General features: G+C 31.9%; 1 protein-coding gene across 1 annotated transcript in view; it reads left to right on the top strand.

Annotated features, from left to right (window-relative positions):
* Nucleotides 1–25,898, top strand: part of CSMD1 (CUB and Sushi multiple domains 1) — a 1,041,152-nt gene that overhangs the window by 765,645 nt on the left and 249,609 nt on the right. The window contains 2 exon segments of the mRNA XM_079329059.1: nt 967–1,070; nt 6,478–6,590. Coding sequence (XP_079185185.1) covers nt 967–1,070; nt 6,478–6,590 — 217 coding nt within the window.

Genomic DNA, 25,898 nt, shown 5'->3' with positions numbered 1-25,898 from the left:
TTCTTCCAAAAAAGCAGCATAATAAGACTTATTCTGACAGATCAAATTTGACCCAAATGTTCTTTCTATTCTCAAAACAGAAGAAAAATTAACTGTTACATGCAATTGCTGATGTTGTCTGAGAGCTTACCCAAGAATATCTCCAATAGTATAAAACGAAAAATTTTGTGGAAAATCACTGATTCTCTGCATTTTGGTTGAAGTTGTTTGCAATTACCTTTGTAGTAAATTAAAAAAAGTTACAATGCCCTGATATATGTGTACATATGTATCAGCTGCAACTACTCACCAACACTGAACTCTAAAATTGCCTGTCTTAGTATTGATATTTTATATGAAACTAAGTCTATTTTTGTACTTTATCCTAAAAAAAAAAATTACAGTTTTGTAAATAACTTTTCAAATAATTCTGAGAGATATATCTCTAAATTTATTGGCAATTTATGTCAAGACATTGTGTGGAATCACAGTTTAATGTTAGTAATTTATGCAACAAAATTTGTGCTTTTGAATTTCTGTGAACCAACCTCCTCCATCTTTTTATGAATTGGTAGTTCGTATGTTCTGCCTCGTTATTGTACAATTCAGCAGATAAGAATGTTTTAATATACGTCCAATACTAGCTATACAATTCTTATATAGCTCGTACAGTTTAAAAAAAAAAAGGAAAAAGATTTCTTAGTTCAATAATGAACAATTATCACATTTGTGGTGACTGGCATCTTTGCATCTTAGTACACTGGATACTTCCAAAGCATTATGGCAATGACTTGCTCCTAAGTATCAGAAAACATTGAAGTTTCTGCACTTGTGCCCTTTCTAGGTATCTTTCAAAAATAAAAGAAGACTAACTGAAATAACTATTGCTTCATTATTTGATTTATAGTAGGCAAATAATACAATAATGGAACAGGTTAGATAACATCTGGGAATGTTTTGAAGTAACTGAGTTATTTATATTAATAGGTCATAAAGCTTGCCTTTGAAGAGTTTGAACTGGAAAGAGGTTATGACACTCTTACTGTTGGAGATGCTGGGAAAGTTGGTGATACCAGAACAGTGCTGTATGTGTAAGTACACAACTTCAAAAATTTTCCTTGGAAATTTGCTGTCATGTTGTTTCTTATAGGCCAGGATATAGCTACTTGAATTTGCAATTTTAATGTATGGAATTTGATAATTAATGTAAGCTTAATCCAAGTACTGTCAAAGAATTGTTCATTAAAAAATTTACTCCAAATCATCAGTAGCACCTTTATAGGCTTTAACATTAGGGTCTAAACACTGTAAACTCAATTTTTAAGTTAACAAAAAATAAAAAAAAACTTTCTTTAACAAACAAGAACTGCCTGTATAACTGTAATAATATTCACAAGCAATTAGGGAATAAAAAAAAAAAATACTTGGATTTCAGTGAACGGGAAACATAACTTGTAAAAAAAAATAAGGCACTGATTGATTACAAAAATTGAATAGTCAAAAATGGATTTGTATATAAAATTTTATGTATAAAACTAAAGGAGATAGTCCACTATTCAGTAAATTTAAACATGCTTTATGGGATAATAGGTTACAATGTCACCTACTGACAGTGTTGGAATTTAGATAAATTTGAAGGAAAGTTCCTGACTAGGTAGCTACTCTTAATATACAGCTATTCAATACTGTCTGGACTAATGGAAATAATAGAACCCTATACACATTAATTAATCTCCTCTACCTTAACTGTCTCTTTTTTGCATACACTTATTTTTTTCTTACTGCATAATGAGAGCTTGTGGTTAACAAGATATTTTGGCTATAGCTTTTAGAAGGTTAAGTTATCACATGAATCCTGGTCACAAACACAAAACACAATTAAGATTTGATAAATTATCAATAACTAAATAAGAAAAACTATCAGCATTTATGTCATAATAAGATTACATGGCATAGCATAAAAATCTCTTGGATAAAGACAGTATTTACACATTTGATAAAAAGAATCTATAGTAATTTTATATTTTAAGGGAATTTTATTTAATTTAATTAACTGCCATGTTTCCTTTACTTAATTATAGCAAATTAGTGCTCCTAACACCCACACATTTTTATATTAAATGAACTAGAATATTTTTGCAGAGACAAATCTGAGCACCATAATTGCTTTATATGCACTGGTTTATGAATATATAAATTTATTAATTGCTAATTTCTGAACTGTCAGATCAAAGTTCTTAGAAAACTCCTAGTTTAATTTGACTTAAAGGTATGATGCAAAATTATTGAATTATTTGTTCAATGCTTGTGTTTCTTGGGTTGCAATACCAAGTAGCTGCTACTGAGCAAATTTAATTCTATATTCTGCAAATCTGAAAAAGAAAAAAGACAAAAATAAAAGCAAACAAACCTCACCCTGTTTAGAGAGCTTACAAGTGATACTAACAAGAAAAAAATGAACTGGGAATGGATTTCCACACCTAAGTTTATTTTTTCTTGTATTGTGCAGACCAGTTTTGTAATACAACAGTCTTCCTGGTGATGTTGATTTAACTAGTTGTTACTATGACAAAAGGGTTTGCATTTTGTTTATTTTGGAATTGGGATACATTTTTGCTCATAGGGATTGCAAAACGCCTTGAGTCAAGTCTTTATGCAGTAAATTTTCTATCCCAAGCTGTTAATTCTGTTTTCTACACTGTATGTACTTCCCATGTCAAAATTCGCCAAAACTAAGTCAAAATTAAAATTACATGTTAATTTTTTTACCCTGCCATTTGAAACCATTTAGCCTGTGACTATGTACTCTACATCTATTTTCCATGACTGTGCAAAAAAAAAAAAAATCTAAAATATTATTTGCTCATAATAATTGCTATTTAATAAGCAGCACCCCATAACATCACCTCCTATAAATTTTTTCAATTCAATAACATTTCAAAAATCCTGTAGCAGACTTCCACTTCTAAACCCATCACTAGTATTTATTGAACTAGTACAATGGTATCACTAGAGACACACATTGCTTCTAATAATTTCTTCAGTGTTTTTTTTGACTGAAATAGCAACTATTTCATCCCTATTATACCACAGCCCATCATGTAGGATTACTGTATAGAGTTGGTTCTTCCATCTTTACTGTAAATTGTATGTTTGATGAAAGCAAAATCTTTGCAAATAAATTTATCTGCCTTTTGAGTTGCAAAATTAGCATTGCTCTGAAAATCATTTGAGAAATGAAATTATTAATAACCGAAATACACTGGAATACAGAAAGGCCCAAAGACAAAACTATAATCTCATGATAATTAATAATGTATCTGAATTTTTATTGGGACAATGTTCCTGAAGTTATTAAACACTGGATTGCATCATGCATTATGAAATACCTAATATTCAAACAGCACCACTTGCTTTTCAGAAGGGTCTTCTGTAAATGCTAAGTAACATCCCTCATAAAACACTAGGTCTACTTGAAGAGTATATTATCATGAGAAAGTTCATAACTAAATGTCAGAGTGATTTTCTTATCAAAATTTTTTATTAGATGGTTGTAATAACATCTGTTACATTTAATGAGCTTTGAGCAGCACCTTGCAGTTATCTTATCCATCCCAGGAGAATGAAGGAGCTTACTGCAAAGATCTTTCTGGCTAGATTTAATTTCTGAATTTCTTAGGGTGTCTTAAAGAAATAATGCATCTTTTCTTACACTCTTCAAGCTTTCGTTGGCAGACAAAATACCAGAATTTCTGCCGAACCTCTGCAGAATATCACTGTAGAATCTCATGCATTTGATTCTAAAACTTTATAGCTTTTATGTTTTAGTTTGAACACAATATGCCAAATTAAATATATTTCTAAATTCAAATTGAATTCTAATCATTTGAATCTTTCTGCTTGGCAAAAAATTATCTTGTCTCAACATATAAGCAGCCCCATGCAAAATTTTCCAGTTCTCAGGTGCTAAAGTACTCAAGGTAGTAGCTACCTCTATTGGGTGTTTTATTGTAAATTTAAATTTAAACAGTGTAAAAAAAAAAAAAAGTAAACAAACTGAATCTTCATAATGAGCTTGCTTGTACTGGGATGTTTATAAGCCAATCATCCTATGAACATTGGAACTGTCTAAAGGCAGGTCATTAAATAGGCAACCATTAAATACTTTATGGGAAGAAGATTGAGGGAGTTGAGAACCATGATATATTAAATGATCTGTCCTAGCACAAGCTTTCCATAATATCTGAACTCCCTCTTCCCCTTCCCCTTCCCCTTCCCCTTCCCCTTCCCCTTCCCCTTCCCCTTCCCCTTCCCCTTCCCCTTCCCCTTCCCCTTCCCCTTCCCCTTCCCCTTCCCTTCTTCTTGTTTCGTTCTTATCTACCATTTATGGATGGACCACTGGCATTTTGAAGGGAGAGGGCTCTGCCTATTTGATGAATTTACCTTATTCTGTTGTGATTTTTTATTTGGTTGGGCTTTTTTTTTTTTTTTAATTTCATTTTGCTTTTCTTTTTGCTTGCATTCTATAGAGACATTTGTATTAGTTGTAAGTATTCTATCCTACTCATAAAGACTTAGGAATTCAGGGCTCACCTTATCTGTGTTCAGAAATTATCAGGTCTCCTACAGTAATCAGATTATGGAATATAAAGAGAGCCACTTAAACAGTTGTTAGTTGGTAATGCAATAGGTTTACACATCTGACTAGCCACTGAAAATTTTTTGCAGAAAAACCTCAAATTTACAGTTGTCTTTCAATGTATATGTAATAATTTTCTTTTTTTGTGTATATATTTCTGCAGACACCTCCTAAAGTACTTTTGTTTATGTTACTCACTTCTCTGGTGAGGTATCTTTCTTTCCTAAGCTGTCTGTATTATTAATTCAAGTGAATGTCCCAAATTTATCAGCATTCATTATTTTATCAGGAAGAGAATATTCAGCATTCTGACTATACCTAGCATCTCTTTGAACCTGTACAGTTCCTAATTAATTTGGTAAGCAGCTAGTTTTCAGACTAAGCAGCTGCTTTATTTTCATCCTTACACAGGTCACACTGAATAACCTAGCTATTTATCACTGTTTCTTGATTTTCTTACTTATCCAAGCTAAGCACTGCTTGTGTGTTTGCATATGCTGAGTTACAATGGATTTAATTGTTTTCTTCCTTTTCTGCACTAATAGTATCATAATAATAAGTTACTTACTAGCAGGTCATAGCTAGAAATCTTATAGACCGTATTAGAGTAAACACAGACATTGCAGCAGCAGTTCCAGGTGCTACTTTCAGTAGTAATTAGTTAGACCATTTTTTTCATAAGAGGATTGTGGTTTTAAATTTTATTTTCAATATATCAGAGTAAGAACCCAAACTATTGTAGATATGGGATGCGTAGTTTCTTGTTCACAACCTAGATTGAAGACAGAATTCTTAATAACGTGCATCATGGTTCCTCAGTTCTCACCTTGTTTCTGCTCAGCCCCTCCTTTTATTATGTCTATGCATTTGAATTGTAACAATATTAACATCTGGTTTACTCTATCTAAATAATATGTTTTCAGAATAATCCATACACTGTTTTCTTGAGAAATTCTGCTTCTAGAACATCTTATCTTGGTTTGGCACATTATTAGTCTTACTTAACTCATGCTTATTTGTTTTGCATAATCAAAAAGACTGAGGGTTGGAAGAAAGAGAATTTTCTGGTTTGTATATAATAAAAGCTTAGTTAGTGAGATTCTACAGACACTTCTTATGTTTGACTTTTTCTACTACATTTTGTAAAACTGTATACCTATCATCAGGATATTTCAGGACTAAAACCCAATTATGAACTAGTTTTTCAGTATTAAGAAGTAATCTTTTTCATAATGATTCTTTTTGACACACAACTTTTTAATATCAGAATTATAGATGTATAAGTGACACTACTGACAAGCACTGAAGTTTTATGATGGGATTCACCAGTTTGCCTTATATGTGTTTTATACTGTACTGTACTTTTCTCTACATAGCTATCACACATTACTGTGTGAGAAATAGCAGTTTCCCTGAAATTTGAGAGATCATTGTGAGTTATTTGAAAGGAGTAGGTGTGAATGTAGTAAGTTCTGGACACACAGGCTGTAAGGCATGTAAAGCAATTTTCTTCACTTTTAGAAAGCATGGCAGAAAAGCAATACTAATCCAAACAGGTAAAAACTAATTCATATAATCACTCTCTTCTCTTACAACTCAATTACTTTATGGAAACTTTCAGTAGGAACAGCTTTATTAGAAGTGTTTAATCATTGTTGAATGCAGTCATTCAAAATATTTTTTTTTCTATTACTTCACATTTTTTTATTTCATGTAGAATAGTTAATTTTAGAAAAAACACATATCATAAGAATAGGATGTGGATAGTGTAGAAGCCTGGATTTTGTGGTTGTGGTGGTGATATTAATAGTAATAATTTATTCATCTGCAAATGACTTTGCCATTTATCCTACATACAGACTCACTGGATCTAGTGTTCCTGATCTTATTGTGAGCATGAGCAACCAGATGTGGCTTCATTTACAATCTGATGACAGCATTGGCTCACCAGGATTCAAAGCTGTTTATCAAGGTATGAGCTAAATTAACTATTTTAAACTTATGTTGTAACTTCATTATACCCCAAAAAATTAATTTCAAATAGGCATTTAGTCTTTTCACAAACATAAGAGTTTTGATACTGTCTCTGTTATCAAATAATGGTTAATGAAGACATGGACTGGCAAATATCTACGGAATAACTAAAAATATTTGCAAGTAAAAATGAAAGTTATGGCTCTAATACTTTTGCTGGGAGGTCAATAGATGTTACAAATTTCTAATATATTTTAAAGATCTTAAATTTTACATTCTACTAACCTGTAGCATATTAGATACTATTTGAAAAATATTGCTAATATTCTAACACTCTATTGGGGAACTTATAAAACTTATTTTGATGCCTCACAGACAATTTTCACAGACAAAATTAGTATGTAATGAAAACAACAGAACAGATGTATTGTATGCTATTGTGGAAATTAAGAAGATGTATATAATTGTGGAAATTTAATTCAAGAAAAATGATCCAAGTTACCCTAGCTTCATTTGTGTTGCTTCTGTCTCAAAGAAATGAAAATATTTGCAATATAAACATTTTTTGAAAGTGTGAAGTTGATTAATAGTATTAAAAAATACCTGATATATCTTAGTATGCATGCATGTATTGGTTTTTTCCATTTCAATAGGTTGTATAGACCTCCAGCTAGAAAGAGCTCTTTCTTACTAACATCTGGTATAATTTTCTGTTAATTTCCATGTTAATTAGTTCACCTTAAGGATAAGGAAAAACACTTGATATTATTTTCAATAGTACCTTATGGGCACATATGATGAAAATGGTTTGATAATAATCTTGTCAAAATTAGTTTTGTACAAAACATTCTGCAAAACACTGAGAGACTATTCATAGTTCAGTAACTGAAATTAACTGAATTAGAAGAGTGGAGTGCTCCTTAAACATTGTCCATAAACTGAAATACCCTGTCTAAGTGTTTCACTTAATTTCTAGGTACCTTATTGTTTCAATACCAAATCAGGAAAAATAAAGAGTGAAAAGTTATGGAGATGTCAACCACAAGTTTAGAAACATATGAATTTCTTGCACTAAGGACATTAAGGTCTTGCCTGAGCAGGTTTTTAGGAGCAGGGTCTGTGGCTGTGACATACTGTGAACGTTGAAGGGAATGGGAAGGGGAAATATTCCCCAATGGTCAGCCAGAAACATGGTGTTACTGCTCCACACCAATATTTATCTGCTAGTGGTCTCTCCTTTGAGCCAGGTGGTGATAATAGCAGTGATTAAGGTTATATTGCCACCATTCTTTTTCCCTAACACTATATTTCTTTGGGACTCACTCAAGCTCACTATTTGTTATTCCCATCATAGTACTGCTTGGAACATGCTAATCAGATAAACTGTTTTACAGCCATAGCTTAAGTTTCCGCATGCACATACTGCTGGATAATATTTGAGTGTTTTCATTATTATTATCTGTTTCTTTTATGCTCCTTGTTTTGGTTTTCTTTAATGTGACCTGAAATAAAACTAAGGAAGAAAAAAAGGAGAAAGAAATGGGGATTCTCATGAGAGTGGCAATCGCTTCCCATGAGAATCCTCCATAGTAACACTGCTGAGATTTGCAGGTCCATGGCCATGAAATAACCATATGAGAACAAGAAAAATTACAGAGGATCCTGAAACACTTTCCCAATGACTTAAGTGCGATGTACAGGAGCTGTGAATGAAAAAGCAGATGCAGGCCTGTAGCCCTCCTATGGCTAAGACATTAAGGAGTCTTAAGGGATATAGTTATACAGCTCAAGTATATTTTATTGCATGAGTATAATCACATAAACTTTATCTAAATTAATGTTACCCCTTTTTTCCTGTCTGTCATGGTTTTATCTTTAGTATTTGTATCATTTCTAGGGTCTGGTATTTTTGATGTAAATTCATCTGTTGTCATTTCTGTATTTGTATAATGATTTTTTATTTATGGAGTTCAACCTCTTACTTCTGGGGACTTTCTGCAAACACCTGAAGTATACAATGTGCATTTTGCAGTAGCATCTCTTTGATGAAGTGAATTGTTATCATTTGACAGTTGGATTTTGACTTTCAGTCTTGTTTTCCAACCAGTTGTGTGTTATTCTGCATTTTTTTAGCTTTGCAAGTCAATTTCAGAATTCTAAAGTGTGAAATGTTCACAAGTTCAAAATTATAGTAAATGTTTTAAGATAAAGGTAAATGATAGCTTTTTTCTCTCTTTCATTTCAATGTTCTCATTAGTTTTATTAGAATTTTCTCATCTTTTATTGTTGATGAAACTTTTAACCATCTGCACGCTCAATACATTTCCTGCTTTAGGCTAAGTGTAAAGTTTAAGCTTCTATCCTGTCACAAGGTGCCTGAATAAATCTTCTTCCCCTTGTTCAGCAGTTAAAGAACCTACATAAAAATAGAATCTCATTTTAATTGGGAGAAAGTTAATAGATTGTGACATGTAACCTCACAAACACCATCTTTGTGATTGCAATTAGCTATACAGAAGGCAATCTGCAGTCTTTGATGCCTTACACATTTTCTGTTAAAAAAAAGTAAAGGATTATTTTAATCTTTTTTCCAAAAATGTTGTGAGTTTTGCTCATAATAACCTGAGCAAATTATTATTATCAATATTATTATTATCAATATTACCTCTTGGTAATAATTTACAGCTCACCAATCCTCTTGGTAATATCTTATAGCTTGCCAACTGTATTTTGATTTTGTATCTATTAAAATATATTTTTTTTCTATTACTACCTAAATAGCATCATAGTGTATAGAAAATTGTTACTTTAACTAAACTTTATCTCACTTTAATTATTAAGAAAGGATATTAATGATGCAGTTCACCTATCTTACATTATTAGCATGTCCACCTAAAATTGGCATGAAATGATGCCTTTAAATGAACTGATATGAGTAACAGATTTTATGTATGAATATTAAATTTAATCCTATTTACAATTTGCCTAAGGAATTGAGAGCAAGGCAAGTCTTCCCAAGTTCTTTTGCCTCTTCTTTGGCTTACCTTCAGAAACATGTTAATGTCAGAAAGGTGTAAAGTTCTCTATAATCTCACTACTCCAGTTTTTGTATCTGCCTTATTAATCATGTTTCTCAGACTATAGTATGCAGTTGTCCAAAAGTCATAGCCACAAGAAAGATATCAGACGTAGGTTCTGTCGAGATAATTTCTGGAGAGAGTTTTGTATACAGGAGAATAACATTGTACTGGTATCACTGTATGCACTGGAAGGTGACCTATGGAAACCCAGACAGTAAAACAAGTGTTGTTATTAGGTTTTTACTCCAGCTGACAAACAGCAGCTGTGTTAGCAAATACAAGAGGTGTCTTGATTTTTTTCTGCCAGTCATAGTCAATGTTATGCATTATAAAGACAAAAGTAATTTAGTCATTATCTCCATGTAATTAGTAAGTAAATTTCAAGACACTACTAGCAGCCCTGAACTTTGATGATGAAATTTCTAAACCATATTAGAACCACGTTGTTATTATTGCTAAAATAAAGGCTGTTAACCCATACTCAAAAAAGTAAAAAAGCTGAAGAATTATCTGAACCTAATGTCATTTTGGCAATAAAACCCTATTTTATAGACTGTTTTGGAAAGTCCTTCATTCCCTGTTATAGATCCCAGATATCTTAACAGAATGGTTTAACCTTTTAAAAAGACACTTTCAAAAAGAATTCTCAGAAAGCATATTTTCTATGAAAAGGCCAGAAATTTAAATTGTTCTGTCCTTGAAGAATAATATTGTAATATTGTCCTTGAAAGAGATATATTGTAGTACTGCACCTAAGTGTTTCAAAGGATCTAAACTGAAATCTTCTCCAGTTATCATCTATGCCACTTTTTCTTACTGAAACCAAGATGATCGGATGTCACTCCACTAGTCTTCATAAATTAAACAAAATTACATTGTTTCTCACAGCTGATACTTCACAATGAAACACACTAACATTTCTCAATGTGTATGCAGCCCTATAAAGTGCTGCTTTAATATTAAAATTTTCAACAAAAAAAAACCAAAAAGAGAAGGAAACTTCACAGAAAACTAAAATACAGTATACAGGCTGTTGTTAAGTTTTCAGAGTTTCAGCAACAGAGCTGTTTAAAAAGTAATGAAATTATAAAAATGGACTTGTAAGTTTTAGTTTTGTTTCTAATTTAAATTTTCCTTTTACCTGGATATTTAGGACTGTTATGAAAGACTTCAGTGTATTTTCTCCATAGGGAGAAATAGATTTGTCCCTCTAAGGGACACATCTGAAATCCTAGTATGTAACCTCTTGGATGAATATCATAAACATGCCAAATGGTTATCTTGATGAAAGTTGCTGCTGATCTCCCTTGTTGAAGTTGCTTCAGTCTGGAAAAATTTTAAATATGCATTAGAACAGGTATCTTCTGACCACTCTGGTCAAATAGGCTTAGGTTCACTGAAATTACTTATTTGAAACTAATTAACAAATTTCTGTTTTGTTTAGTTTTTTTGTTTGTTTGTTCTTTTAGGCTCTAGTCTTATTTTCAGTCCTGTCATGCAATGACTCTCAACTTTTTTTTTTTTTTTTAGTTTATTTAAATAGTACCATGTACATAAAGAACAACATGACATACAAACAAATAAATATAACATGCACAAAATGATGAAAACAAAATCACATCTTCACCTTGAGGTCTCAGATGGTCTGGTAACACCAACAAAGCTAAAAATATACTTTGACAAACATGTTATTTTTCCACTTTGTTGCTGGTCATGGGCTAAAGAAAGGACTTTTTGCATACAATAAATAAACAATTTGTAATCAAAGTAAATTTTTATTTGCACACCTTTTCTTAAAAACAGTTAGCTTTCTTCTTGAGCTGCATTTGTATTTTGTTTTTACTACAAGTGAAGACCACCTGTACCCAAATTTGTCCAGCACATGTGATCTAATGTAGGATTTAGGCAGCTTTGAATCAACAAGAAGATTTGGTTTATGTCACTTCTTAATATTGATTCAAGCATGCATTTACCTGTTCAGAGGATGAATTAGGCACAGTCATTGCTATGCATATCCAGGTCAGGATAACGCAGCATGTTACTGTGCCATAGGCATTGTAGCAGTATCAGCGATAGGTTACTGCTGCAGCCAAAAAAAGGACTGAGGAGCTGAATATGTGCCTCAGTTTGGCTTGTTTCATTCTTTTTATGGGTGTGCCACATCTAAAAATAAGTGCTTTATGGCTTTCAGGATCCAGAGTGGACAATGCAGCCAGCTGATGCTTAGACTGTTTCCTTGCTTGTGATCCTATTGGGTGTATCACACTGACATTAAAGTATATGACAACGTGAATGGTTGATAATTTCATTAAGCTTGAGATTGTTCTCCCATTCAACCCTCTAATTCTGAAAAAAAGTATTTAATCTTTTGACTTCCAGACTTCTTGATAAGCAGTATAACAATATCTGTTCTGTAGCCTGTTTAGAACTCATTTTTCATTTGTGACTTTACGTGGTGATATAAAGTAATTAAATTATTTCATAGCCTATCCTTTAGTTCATAACATATTCATATTTATAAAATAAATCTGGTGACTCAGTGATATAATTCTAGAATTTTATGTAATTTGAAGTTATTAAGAATTCTTGGAGATATCAGGAAGTATATCAACTCCTGCAAGCAGCTGAAAATGTGAGGCTTACAACTTTTATTTGTATTGACGCTCAACTGAGAAGTTAAGCTCTGAGCTCTTCACTACAATTGTTTGGAAGAAGATTCTTCTTTCCTCTTGAGACTAGTAGAAAAATTTTTTCACAAATATATTTCAGTTTCTGAGATAAATGTCAGTTACCTTTTTGCATACAATTACTTTATATAACCATGTAAAGTATTAGTAAAACTTAAATCAATGAAGTTTTTTTACAAAAACATAATGGCCTTGTAATGTTATTACACTACCAATATTGATATAAAACTTTGTTACTGCGTGGAGGTTTAATAAAACCTGTGCGGAAAAAATAAATTAAATTAAGTCTTCTTAGGACTCTCACAATTGGACTTCCACAAGAGGAAATCATTATATACATTGTAATACTTGGAAAGAAAACAGATATAAGTAATTCAGTGAAAACTTTGAGTTTCTTTTGCTTTAAGCTTTTCTTTCTTTCATGTATTTCATGTATATTAAGTTTTCTTCTTGTGTTATGTTTGTATGTGTTCTAATTCAGAATATTATCCAAGCATGTGCTTTTGGAGAATGGGCAATAAATATGTTTCATTCATATTGTTATTTATTAAAGCAACTTAGTTCTGTGTAGAACTCTCAGAGACTTATGTCATAATGTATGAACTAATCTGTTTGTAGGGCTACACAGGGAAGGTTGGTCTTTTGAATAGGCAAATGTCAGTCAGTTAATTTCTGCCACAGTGTATTATCAATAATTTTCAGAAGCTTTCCTATATTTTTGTATTACCTTTTTAGAGTATATTATTCAGATATGCCTAGAACAGATATTTCTCAGTTTCAGGATATTTAGATTTTCTTTCAAGAAATTAATAGCACCACCAGTAGGTTACTAATAGAGTGAAAAGAGGCACACTTAGTTACTGATAATTACTGCACCAGTTTCAAATAAATTTTAATAGTGGAGAATGTGTTTGCCTGAGTTTTCTATAATGTTTTAGTGGCAAACAGAGGACACTTTTCATCTAGAAAATATACATAAACTTAAGGAGCATAATATAACAGTGATACACTTTAGTTTGTTGAGTATTTTGAATATTTATATATTAGCAGACTGTAGGGGATAAGAAAAAATTTCTGTCTCTGCCATAATCCTTTATTAAACAATCCCAAAAGGAAGCTTAGTGTAAAGAAAAAAAAAGTAGTGATCATGCAATACCCTATAAGTATTCTTCTCCCTCCTAAATTAGCAAAATAACAAAACAAAAATTGCCAGATGGAGGACAAATGTGTTAAGTAAATGATTTTTCCTTTTAAATATTTATATTAATTGTGTAACTCAGCTTCTTATGTCCTATTTCTATTAGAGCACTTTTCAGATCTTGATATCATTATGCTCAACTCTGCTCTACAGAAATGTAATCAATATCTGGTATCATCTCAGTCAGCTAAAAGACTGACATCTGTTTCTTCAGTTATGCTGTTTAACAATGCATTAGATTTCATTGCAATGCATTCTATTGTGCTAATCATGGATGTTGTCAATATGCTGGATAAGAGCGTGCATGTTAAAGGAATTAAGGAATATCTTTATTAATGTGTCCATTACTTAAACTTCAGAATTTAAAAAGTAAGAAAAAACCCAAAGCTCTTAGAAATTTCCACATTTACAATTTGGTTTGGTACAGCCAATATACAGCACAATTATTTTTTCTTAGTTCTATGACATGGCAGGAGCTGGGAAGCTGCCATCTCTCTTCCCCTCCAGTCTGCAGCTGTGTCTGACTGTGATAAATACCTGCATTTGTGTCTTTTCAGGGATTGATTTAATAGCTTAAATTTAAACCCCTTATTTGCTTCACTCATAAAATCCTTACACATTGAAACAATAGCATGTTGTCTCTGAATTAGTGAGAATTGTTATGTTTTAACTCAGCCGGTGAAGATCATTCTGTTAGTTGAACTTGTTTGGAAAGTAGTTTCACATAATAATTAAACACATCCTGTGTAGAAAACAGCTCAGATTTTTTATTGATTTAATTTTTTACACTTTTTTAACCATGTTCATTGTTCAGTATGTTTACCTTAATGTAAATATTATTTCCATATTGAATGTAAATTAATATTTAATATATAATGTAAATATTATTTAATTAAAGTTTACCATTGCTTTTAAAAAACATTATTAACATTTGATGATTTTTTTCAAAGACTAGGAACAAATTGTAAAAATATAGCTGGCGTTTTAAAATAAGATTTTCTTAACATATCTGTGAATATTAAGTATAAATAACTGATCTTTTAAAGATTTTTTTTTGTTTGTTTTTTGTTTGTTTTTTTACTTCTGACAGGTGTTTCTTTGTACTTTTTTCCTTCTGTTGAAAGCAAACAAGAAATGGAACTGAACTGGATCTAAGTGTTTGAAACACAAATCCTAGTCTTTGCTTGTTAGCAGGTGCAGCTCAGTTTGAAAGTTTGATCAACAATTTAATTGCTGTAGGAAAACAGAAATAGGTGTTTTGCCAGTTAATACTCTCTCTATTTTTTCTTTAATGTAGCAAAAATGATAATGTCTGCACCATGAACTTAGCTTTCTACTAACATTACCTAAGAAGATAGCCTTTTAACTGCTTAGGTCCAAATAATTCTCTTTTAGTAATTTGGCTTATTTAATTCATAAAGTGGTGCAATACTCAGAATTTTCTGTTAATATCTACAACTGAGATTGTTTGGAATTCTTAAGTATCTTCTGTTCATTTATAAAACTCCTACAAATGATGGCCAGAAAGGTGCATCATAGCTAGACAGCAACAGATAGCATGTTATGATTTTTCCTTTGAATATGTTTTATAGAGCATTTTATTTTTCTGCCAGTTTTCTGTAATTTTTTGCTTCAAGGTTTAAGCCATGAGAGCTATATTGCCCCTTAGTTTTGAAGCTTTTTGATGTATGACACTCTCTGGTTTAAAAAATCAAGTGCTTGATTTTAAATTAGTAATAAATCAGCTGTTCATGTTGACTCTCTAGTGCTGACACTTAGTTTAAACTTTAATTTCATTTCTATGTTACTTCAAGTAACCAACCTTTTTCAAACAGTAATGAAAGAATTGATTATATGATATGATGATTGACAGACATTGGACTGTATTGAAAGAGTCATAGAAACATTTAGGTTGAAAAAGACCCTTAAGATCGTTGAGTCAAATTGTTAACATTGCCAAGTCAAAAAACTCTAATATGGATATTTTTTTAATTCTATCAAAATCTGAGTAAGCTGTGAGAAGTGATGTTATCCTTGAAGTCAATAAACTTTAAAGTAAGCATTGGTTTAATAATCTTGATGAATATTTAATTTGTTCCTCTAAGGCAAAATGCAATATTATTGCAATTTTTCTTTAAACAAATATTTATCTGGAAAAAAAAAAAAATTGATTCAGGCTTTGACTCTCACAGGATTTTCTGTGCATGTGTACTCATGATGTTAGCATACTAATAGTTCTTTTTGCAATACAACACAGGGTAACTTGATAAAAAAATATGAAATATATATTCTTATTACAAACTGAAGAAAAAGATAAAATGGCCCTAAGACACTGTACACAAAATCTTGCTTCCAGTTAAGGCTTTATAGTAGCCATTTAAAAAATACATATATATGTATTTATAATATGTAAAATTTATTTTGCATATTAGAATAATTTCAAAGAATCTGAATAATCTCTCCTCTCAAATTAACCCATTTTTTTCATATTGTGCTTTTCTTGTATGTGTATTTGATTACATTGTATACCACAGAATTAATTCAGTAAGTTTTGTGTAAACCTTTAAAATATTGCAGCTAATCTTAGATTTACTGTTATATATAAAGACCATGTACTGGTTTTTAAGATAACCCAGCTATAAAATCTGGTGTTCTTTTGATGAAAAACAGTGATAAAACCCTGGAGATAGGAACTACATTTATCTTTTTCAAAATGTCTGTTACATCTGCAAGGAGGTGCCCATAAATGTTAAAATTAACAAGGTACAATAAATTTAAAGTAAAGATTTAGGTGAGTAATCTATTCTCAATCCCTATGTAAGCACTCTTTTTCAGTGACATTTTGACCTTTCATAAGTGAAATGTAATCTTCTTTGAAAGAAGAATACAAATCCTCTGAGGAGGATTAAATCACAATGATCTGAGGACAATGGCACACCTGAGTGAGTAGTTTTGCACGAACTTTCACATGCCTTTAATGGCCTTAGTTGTGTTCTTTTCCTAGTTAGGGAGAAGTGTGTGTGTGCACATGTTGTGGTTAAACTCAGCAAGGGAAGGAAGGAGAGATTGTCCATGCCTCCTTTGAGTGGCCAAACCTGCTGGGACAGTCTTTCCATGGCCAAGATGCCAGCCCCTGAGGTTTAGGGGAGGGGGATCAGAAATGCTCTTCATAGGCAGACCAGGATATCCAAAGGTGCCTGCCCAGTGCTTTGTCATCAGGGTGCTGGTGTATGACAGCAGAGTTCTCCATACAAATCTTCACCTACACTGAATTTCATCCACATCCTTGGAGTCCTGATTATTGTCCCCTGTAGACCACCTCCATCACTGCTAATTTCTAGTATAGTGTGTAAATTTATTTAATAAAACTGGTGTCTTAGAAATGCTGTACTAGAATTCTGCACAACCCATAATGATATTTTTGTCTAGTAGATTCATTTTAGCTGTTATTGAGATTTTAAAAAGATCTGGAATTTCTCCTTCCTATGCATTTTTCCATCTTTTTAAGCTAGGCTAGATTCCTATTATCATCTCATTAAAGTAAAATGTAGTTTTTTGGATTTTCGTGCTTATTGGTATGCTTTTTTTTTACTAACTAACACCATGAAAAGACAAAAGACGGTCAGGTTTGGGTCATTAAACAGTTTCTGCGTCATTTGTTTCTTCATGATAGTATTTATTGAATTTCTTAAATGTCACTGTTGATTACTAAGTCACATGTTGATTACTAAGTCACCATAAAGAAAGATCTGTGGGAAATATTAAGCAATAGTTGAAGATTTTAATTCTGACAAGCAGTTGTCTATTAGTAAGATCCTCTATAAAGAACGTTTATTTCACTAAAGAGTTCTTCAAAATTCTTCAGTACTTTTTATCTTTCCCAAGTCCTTTCAACCACTACATGATTTATCTATTCAGCTCATAAACAGACATAAATTTTGCACTTTGACTGAAATTGATGTGACATGCTAACACCTCCAGTTGTTGCAAAGTCATCATATCCTTCAGAGCAGCCTTTTTTATATTGCTCACTCATTTTATTAGCAGTTTAAATTAAAGGGGGTTGTTATTGATGAAATGATGACTTATGAAATAAGATGAAATAATGGCTTCTTTTTATGTTAATGTGAAATTTGAGAAAAACCATACCTCCTAATACAAAACAATATAAAAGAACAAATTTCAGACTGTGCATTTGATTTCTTTGTTGTGTATATATGTCAGCATATTAAAAAAATCAATTCAGACTCGTTATTAAACATAAGAATTACTGAATTAAGTTAACAAAAAGCTACAATGATATCTTAGCATTGTGTGTGTTTGCATGCTCTGTTTGCATATGAACATTTCTGAAAACTCAATTCTGTTCTAACCATGAAGAACTAACAACATTTGCTAGAAAATGGATCATCTAAAATATGGAATCTTGATGCTCTCAAAACATCACTTATATAAGATTGTAGACGGTTTTAAAGTGCAAGAATTAATGAACTACATTAAATGGGATATATGCCCAAGTGAAGCTGAATGCAAAGCTCTGACTGTCAGTGAAAACCAGCTTGCTATTGCATTGTACCTTCACCTCTCCTCTGACCTTTCCAGGCTTGCATAGCCACGGCCAGGCCTTTCTTCAGTAGGACATTATGCACCCTTCATGGAAAGATTTTAAAAGACTATTTCCTTTACAATTCACTTGTAGGCTTAGCATTAGTATCAAAGGGCCTGTATTTTTCTTTTCAGTGTCCAAAGAATAGCGTGATGCTGAAAGAACTTTTAGAAAGCAGAGTACTATTTACTTTAAAATAAAATCATCACAAGTAGAGCACAAAAGAAAGCAGCAAATGTTTTGAAGATATTCTAACAGTATCAGTTGTAACATTTAAAAAAAATTAATCATAAGTCTTTGTAAATATATATGTAAACTGTTTGCAGTCTGTATCTCCAGATATGATGTTGATGTGTTTTTCCAGTGGTTTGAAAGAAAAAAAAATTAGGACCATTTCTATCGGGTAGTGAATACACTTGCCCTTGTTTCAGGGTGATATTAGCATGAGTGCACTTGCATAGCCTTCCTTGCAGAATTAGCTTGAAATGTTCAAAGAAACAAAACAAAAAAACCAAGAAACAACAAAAATGGGAAAGATCAAGTCAGAAGATATAAACCTTTTGGATATTTTCTATGATCTGCAGTACTCACTACATTTCAATCTATCTGTCTTTGATAATTCCAGGGTCTTAACATTTGTTGCCACTTTCAGTTTTCTAATGTCTATATGACCTCTGAAACATTAAAATGTTTCTATACAGTCACTTTTTCAGAGAACATGATAAAAAATCTTGGGTCCACACTGTACTAGCATTGGTACATTCTGTTGCTTCCAAGGCAAACGTATTTCATTTGATCACTTACTGCTTTTGCAACCTGCATTAGAAAAGTACTGAGTTGAAACTCCAGCAAATCCACACGATTTTAATCTTTCATTTTGTTTTATGAAACTTTACGTATCACTCCTGGTCATTAAAGCAGAGGCACACCCACTGTAAGGTACAGAAGTGGATACTCAGGAAAAATAAGGTCCTCCCATCTTAGATTAATTTTCTCTTCCCAAATTCTCAGCTGAGAAAAATCAGCGCTTATGTGGGTGTGTATGTACACATGCTTTAGAAGATGTGTGCCTATAATACATGCCAGGTTAAAACATCTTGAAAATAGTGTGGCAGTGTTGTTTACCTATTTTTCTACAATATTTCTACAATAAACTATTAAGATTGGGCTAAAAAAAGTATAGATTAAGCTAATTGAAGAAGTTCTATGGTCTAATGATAATTCTTTATTTAAATTTTTGCTTTGAAATATTAAAATTATTTAATTGCAATCCATTTAATGTGTGCTAAATTAATTTTCTATGATGCCAATTCTTAATTAGAAGGCCATGTGCCACTAATTTAAGTGGTTGAGAGATGTCCAAAAATATTGTGTTATCTGAGTTTATAATCTGAAAAACATATTGTTTGTATGACATGGCCAATTTTCCATAAAACTATGTTAACTACTGGCAATTACATTTTTGTCTTTTAACCCTTTAGGTATAGTGTTTTATGTTGGCAGTTCCATTACTTTGCTTAGGATCAGTTGTTGGCTTTACAACCTTTTTACAAATGATTTGCTAGCAATAGCTCATTGATTTTCTTTCTGGATAGCTACTATATTTTTCTTGTCAGGACTTAAGATAATTTTAAGTAAAGACATTTAAGGATATTTCACTCTATAGGAAGATAAAGTATATGATTTTCCCAGTTTGAGGATACAAATTAGATACACAGGTATTTTTTTAATTTCTTAGTTCCTGTTCTCATCAGTTTTTGAGACAATTAATACATGTGACCTTGCTCAGTCATGTGGGATCTCCCTTGTTCTCCATAAGTTCTTGAAGATAATTGCTAATAGTTCATTGGCTTCAGTTAAAGTAATTAATTTAATTAGGCCCTGTTCCCTTGAATGTGTCTGCATTTTCTAAATGGTCCTTAAGCTGTTCTTTTCCTATCATGCCCTTCTCCCATTTTTTTCATCTAGATAAAAGAAAGTGTTCTTCATTCTCCTTTCCTTCCAGCTATTTTTCTTACTCCCTATTTTAATGACAATTTAATTCTACATATTTTGTTATTGTCTTCTGCCTCATTCCATGGTTTGCCTTTTCACTATATTCACCCTTACATTATTCTGATAATTTCTGAGGCAGCTGAAATTCCTTTTTCCAGTGCTTCCTATTTTCCATAACATTCTAAGTTTCTTTCCATAGGATAACTTAGTGTTAACTTTTTCTTCAGGGCACTGCTCAGTCCTCTGTGCTGACTGGCCCTACTCTTTCTAGTGTAAAGCAAGATGAACACTATATTTTGAACAATATAATGTTCCCTATCAGAAAACATTAAAATAAAAATCTACAGTGAGACCAAAAACATATTGGTACTTGACAATAATAGGTGTTTAGGGAAGAAGTGGTGAATTATACAGTGATAAATCAAGAAACAGAGTATATTTTCTGTTTCCAGTGATGCACACCTCAAATAATTTGAGTCTCAATAAGATTTTCTTCCATGTATTTGTCCAACAACTTTTTGAACACAGGGGTATTTTATCCCCCAGAAAAGGAGGTTTGCTGGCTATTTAATTGGTCCTCATTTCCTCAGTAATTTTGATCTCCTGTTTTCCTCCCCCAGTTCTAATATTTCTTTTTTTAAAATGAAAGAACAGAATAACATGTAAAATTCAACATGGAAATGAAACTTTGCAAATTTTTTGATTTTTTTTTTTGTGTAAGGACAGAAGGCTATTCTCTGTTTTGTTCACTGTTCCTTTCCCAGTAATTCTTAACATTTTCAAGAGCTAAGAGTTTCATTGAATTATCTAGTATAAGAGACCTTCTGTTCCCAGAGTTCTATCTGTCAAATCAGAACCTATCATTGTTCCTGCAAAGTCATAATAATGTTTTATCCCCACCCCACCCCCCCCCAGATTTATTTTTGTACAAATTTTGATAATGAATTCAACGTGCTTGGTTAGTAGGTATCATACATTTTTCTGCAAGAGGTAACAAAAAGCTTCTTCCTTATTTCTGTTCAGATTTGACCTGCATTTACCCCTGGACATGTCAAATTGATTGTAAACAAACCAATTTTTTTTTTCTGCATTCTGAAATATCTTATTTAAGTACACAATAAATATTAAAGAATGCATTGTAATTTTTTTTCTGCTTTATCATTTTATTGCTTTCAAGGATTTTCAAGATATGATGCAATATGATGTTATTATCACCAGCAAGCCACCATATGCTGTGATAGTGAACTGTTAGCTTAAATTGACTTCCCAGAAAAGTTGTTGTTTTTCCATTGATCTGATTCTAAAGTCGTGTTTGGTATTTTAATATTGATACAGAATTCAATAAGGTGGAAGCATCAAAAATTAATCTACTGGATATGATCTGTGGTCTTTTTGATAATAGCAAGGACAAAACATTTCAGAGAAAATGTGAGAGTCTCTTAAAATGCTACTGGGAACTATATGATCTGTGAAGGAGTCCTCTTTCTATATTTGGAGATTGATAATAAATTGTACTATTAAATTTCTTGGAAGAAATTTTCTGGACTAATGACAAAATTGTGATCATTTATAAAATAATCATGTAAGGCCATCCTCTTTTTAGTGGTAGACCAACCTCATTTTGGCTTTAAGAGCCACTTTTACACTCCAAATAGGTGCTATCTAAATTTTTTTTTTCTTTTTTTTTTCTTTTTTTTTTTTTGGTATAAGTTTTGATCTACCATTTTCTTTTTCAGTAGTAGTTCCTATGTTCTATTGCTGGAATCATGTTTATAATATCATTACTTATGTCTTTTTCTGCAATTCTGAGCATCTTTCTATCCCTTCTCCTTTTATAAGGTTTTGTTTGCATAAGAGTTTCTCCTTTGAATAAGAGTTTCTCCTTTGTGTTTTTAAACTACATTAGGTATTATGACTGTTAACAGGTGAGGCATGAGGAATAGGATGACATAAAATAAATTATTTATTATACATTTCAGGTACCGTAGTCACTTTCTTTACATCAAAAAAACTTGAATTGCAATGTGAAATCTTTCAAACAGTAGTCATGAAACGTATTTAAATGCTTAATATCACTTTTTGAATTGCCATATTTCTTCATTAGAAAGAAAATGAGCAACAGAAATATCTTTCAATTAAATTCAGAGAGATTTGATCTTATAGTCAGAAATCTAATCTTGTCATTCTTCTAACATTAAAGAAAGAATATTCCCTGAAACTGAATAAACATTTCTAGTTTGCAAACAAGATGAAAAGTCTCTTTCCCCAGGCTATTGAAAGAGGGCACATGAAAGCCAAGAACAATTGCATAAGATCAATATTAATATTTTGGTAACCAGAGGAAGCTGATGTTTAAATTTAGGCTTGAGAGTTTATGTGCAAACATCATGAAGTTCACACAGCTCTAAGAACTCAGATCAAAAGAAGTCCAACATTGAATGAGTACACAGAATAATCCTAAAAGTACAGGGATTCAATTGCCATGCTAAATTGGTTCACATAGATTTTATTTCATGTTTGTTGTTTTAAGAACATTTTCTATCCCATAGGATTTTTCTAAGAGCTCAACATAACTTCAACGGAATTGGTCTGAAATGTTTTCTTTTTTAGCAAACTGATACAGAGCATCTTTTCAATTTAGGAAACAGAATAATCAATGCATGTGTTGGAGCAATGCACACAATGCATCTCATACACATTTAGACGTTTACAAAAATTGTTCACATTTAAAAATATTGTTTGGTGATTAAATCTGTACAAGTCAAATAGGTATTAGAAAGGACAATGAAGAAAAAAATCTATGCAAAATCCCGGAGAACATAAAAATGCTGGGAATCATTATTTGCCTACTACTCTAGATCTAGTTATAAATTATGAGTGTTCTTTATGTGTAAATACGAAACTATTAGTTTGGCATTCTGTCTTCCCTTAGTTTTGGGTTGTTAATGTAATAGAAACATAGCTTTTGACTAATGAGAATCAGAGAATCATTTAAGTTCATCACTCCAACCATGAATTCAGCATTGCCAATTCCACCACTAAATTATGTCCCTCAGTGCCACATCTACATATCATTTAAATACTGCTGGAATGGTGGCTCATCTACTTCCCTGAGCAGCCTGGTTGGATGCTTGACAACCCTTCCTGTGAATGCCTTACAGCACCTTCCAGAACCTAAAGGGAGCCTTCAAGAGAGCTGCAGAGGGACTTTTCACAACAGGACCTAGTGACAGGACAAGAGGGGATGGTTTTAAATGAAGGAGGGTAGTTTTAGATTACATTTTAGGAAGAAATTCTTTACTGTGAGGGTGCTGAGGCATTGGAACAGGTTGCTCAGAGAAGTTGTGGATACCTCATCCCTGGGAGTATTCCTGGCCAGATCTGAGGAATTTGGGCTTAGTGGAAGGTATTCCTGTCTATGACAAAGGGATTACAACTAGGAGATCTTTACAGCTCTTCAAACCCAAATTTTACAGTCCTGTAATGATTCTATGAATTACAGTGAATGTTTTCTGTCAGCCAGAATAAATTTGACTAGAGTAGATTTCCTGTTAGGGATACAAATAATCTTCAATTTAAGGTTTATGAAGATACAGATTCCTAGACCTGGATGGAATTTTTCAAGCTATTTATTGTCAAAATGCAAATAAGACATCCTCAGAAGTGTTTGATAAATCTGTCATGTTTTCTAGATTGTTTTTTATGTTGAACAAACAAACACAGATCCTGAATGTTTAAATAGAAATAAAGTTAATGCAATTAATTTTGACATTTTTATGACTTCTCAGTATAAAATAATTTGACTCAAAAATCCTCATACTGTGTTTTAGAGAGCCTGAAATTTATCATTCAGTTGTTTTTTATGAGACATATTTTATCAAAACTTTATTTTTTCAAATGAATGAAACATGAAAAAAAAATACCTGAAATCAGTGTTGATATTTTTAATTTGTGTATGTTTTTTGTGCTTGAAAATAAGATATTTACAAATAAGAATTATATACTGCCAAATGCCCATGTGGGCATTCTTGGATGAAGGGTGATACATTAAGAATAACAAAGTATTTGATTAATCTCCTAAATTTGGCAGAGTTTGCAATCATTCTCACATACTGGATTAGATACATCTCTTCTATCAATGGGGGAGATGAACTTCTAAAATGTGATTAAAATATGTATTCTGGTATTCTGTGGGTCCTCACATTCTCATGAAGTATGTAAAGATGTGCACAGCTGAAAGTACAGGTTTTCAGTGCTATTCTGTGGAATTGAAACATCAATATCTCAGTAGGAACAGACAAGTGAAGCTACATTAAAGCATTTGTACATATAATTTTGAATCCTTATTTATAAATATTCTTCATAAAGTTGCTCTCCCAATGTTTTTGTATTTGTGTACAGGACATTTTGGAAAATGTTTTTATTAATTTAAAAATTCTAATTTTCTCTTCAGAAAAATTATTTAAATAAAATAATGACAGATGCATCAGGCACAGCGTCACCAGCAAGTCAAGAAAACTATTACACTGTGAAATATGTGCCTTACCTTTCTGAACATGTCTGTCAACAATCTGTTAATGGCTGCTTTAAGGGTGTAAACATAGTGGATTGACTTCACATATCACAATTTTGTATCCAGTGTCTTAAAATTTCTGTTGCTGTGTCAAGGTATACACTTCTGCCAGGATTTAACATTATTAGATTTAACAGTATTTGACAGCAAACATTTTCAATGGTGTTAAATTATATTAATATTTAATACTATTCAGTGAGATGAATTTTCTTGTTATCTTGAATGTTTCTGACTTCAAACCTTGGACTGAACTGTGAAATATTTAAATACCCAGAACTTTATCTGTACTTCCATTTGAATCAGATTTACATAATTTCATTACATGTGCAGGAACACACTTTATAGAATCAGAAGGGTTTTGTTGTTATTTTCTCTGATCAAAGGCAAGTTAATTTAAAAAAAAATTGCTTTTAATTTCATGACAAAGAAATGGAACCTGTATTTTCTGATGGGCAGCCATGTGTACAGTATTTTGTAAGAAGATTATATCACAGGCAATTAATATTTAATTTTCCTTTTCTAATACCTGTAGTATTCAAAATTTCATAAGACTCCAATTTTTTATACCCTTATCTGGTTTATGTAGATTTGAGATCTACCAAATAAATAATTTAAGAAACAGAGCTCTTAGAGAATATCTTGGAAGTGTTATCCAAAATGTTAATTTAGTTTCAGCATAGCTGAATACAGCTGGGAAAAATGTGGCTCTAATTCGAAGTATGAGATTAAAAAATAATTCCTCAGTTTTGTTTTTATTATACTTAAGCTATTTTAAACTGAAATTTATAGAATCTATTAGGAAATTATGTACTTTTAATCATATTGTTAATAGATTTATAAATGGAACTGCAAATGTGCTAGTTAAGGGATCCTTTAGTAGGAGTACTTCTTTGCCAGAAAAATGATTTACATGTAGTATGTCTCTGTGGGTAGGATAGGGACTGTGGCTTTATAATTTTACCTTCAAATATGTTGTAATTCAGTGTAGTCATACAGTTAAGTGTAAGTATTTTGTTATTTTCAGCAATGCAGGTATGGAAGCTTGTGAAAGGACTTTAGATCCAAAGTCTTCTTTGAGGCAGTTTTACATTTGTCTCTAGTTCATTTTTAGCTGTAAATATGAGTTTTATGCATGATGCTAAATATTTTGAAAGTACTTCTGATACT

This window comes from Erithacus rubecula, assembly GCF_903797595.1.
Source record: "Erithacus rubecula genome assembly, chromosome: 2".
In the NCBI taxonomy this organism is placed as follows: Eukaryota; Metazoa; Chordata; class Aves; order Passeriformes; family Muscicapidae; genus Erithacus; species Erithacus rubecula.
The sequence above is the reverse complement of the archived record's forward strand: the minus strand, read 5'-3'. Positions and strand labels throughout refer to the sequence as shown.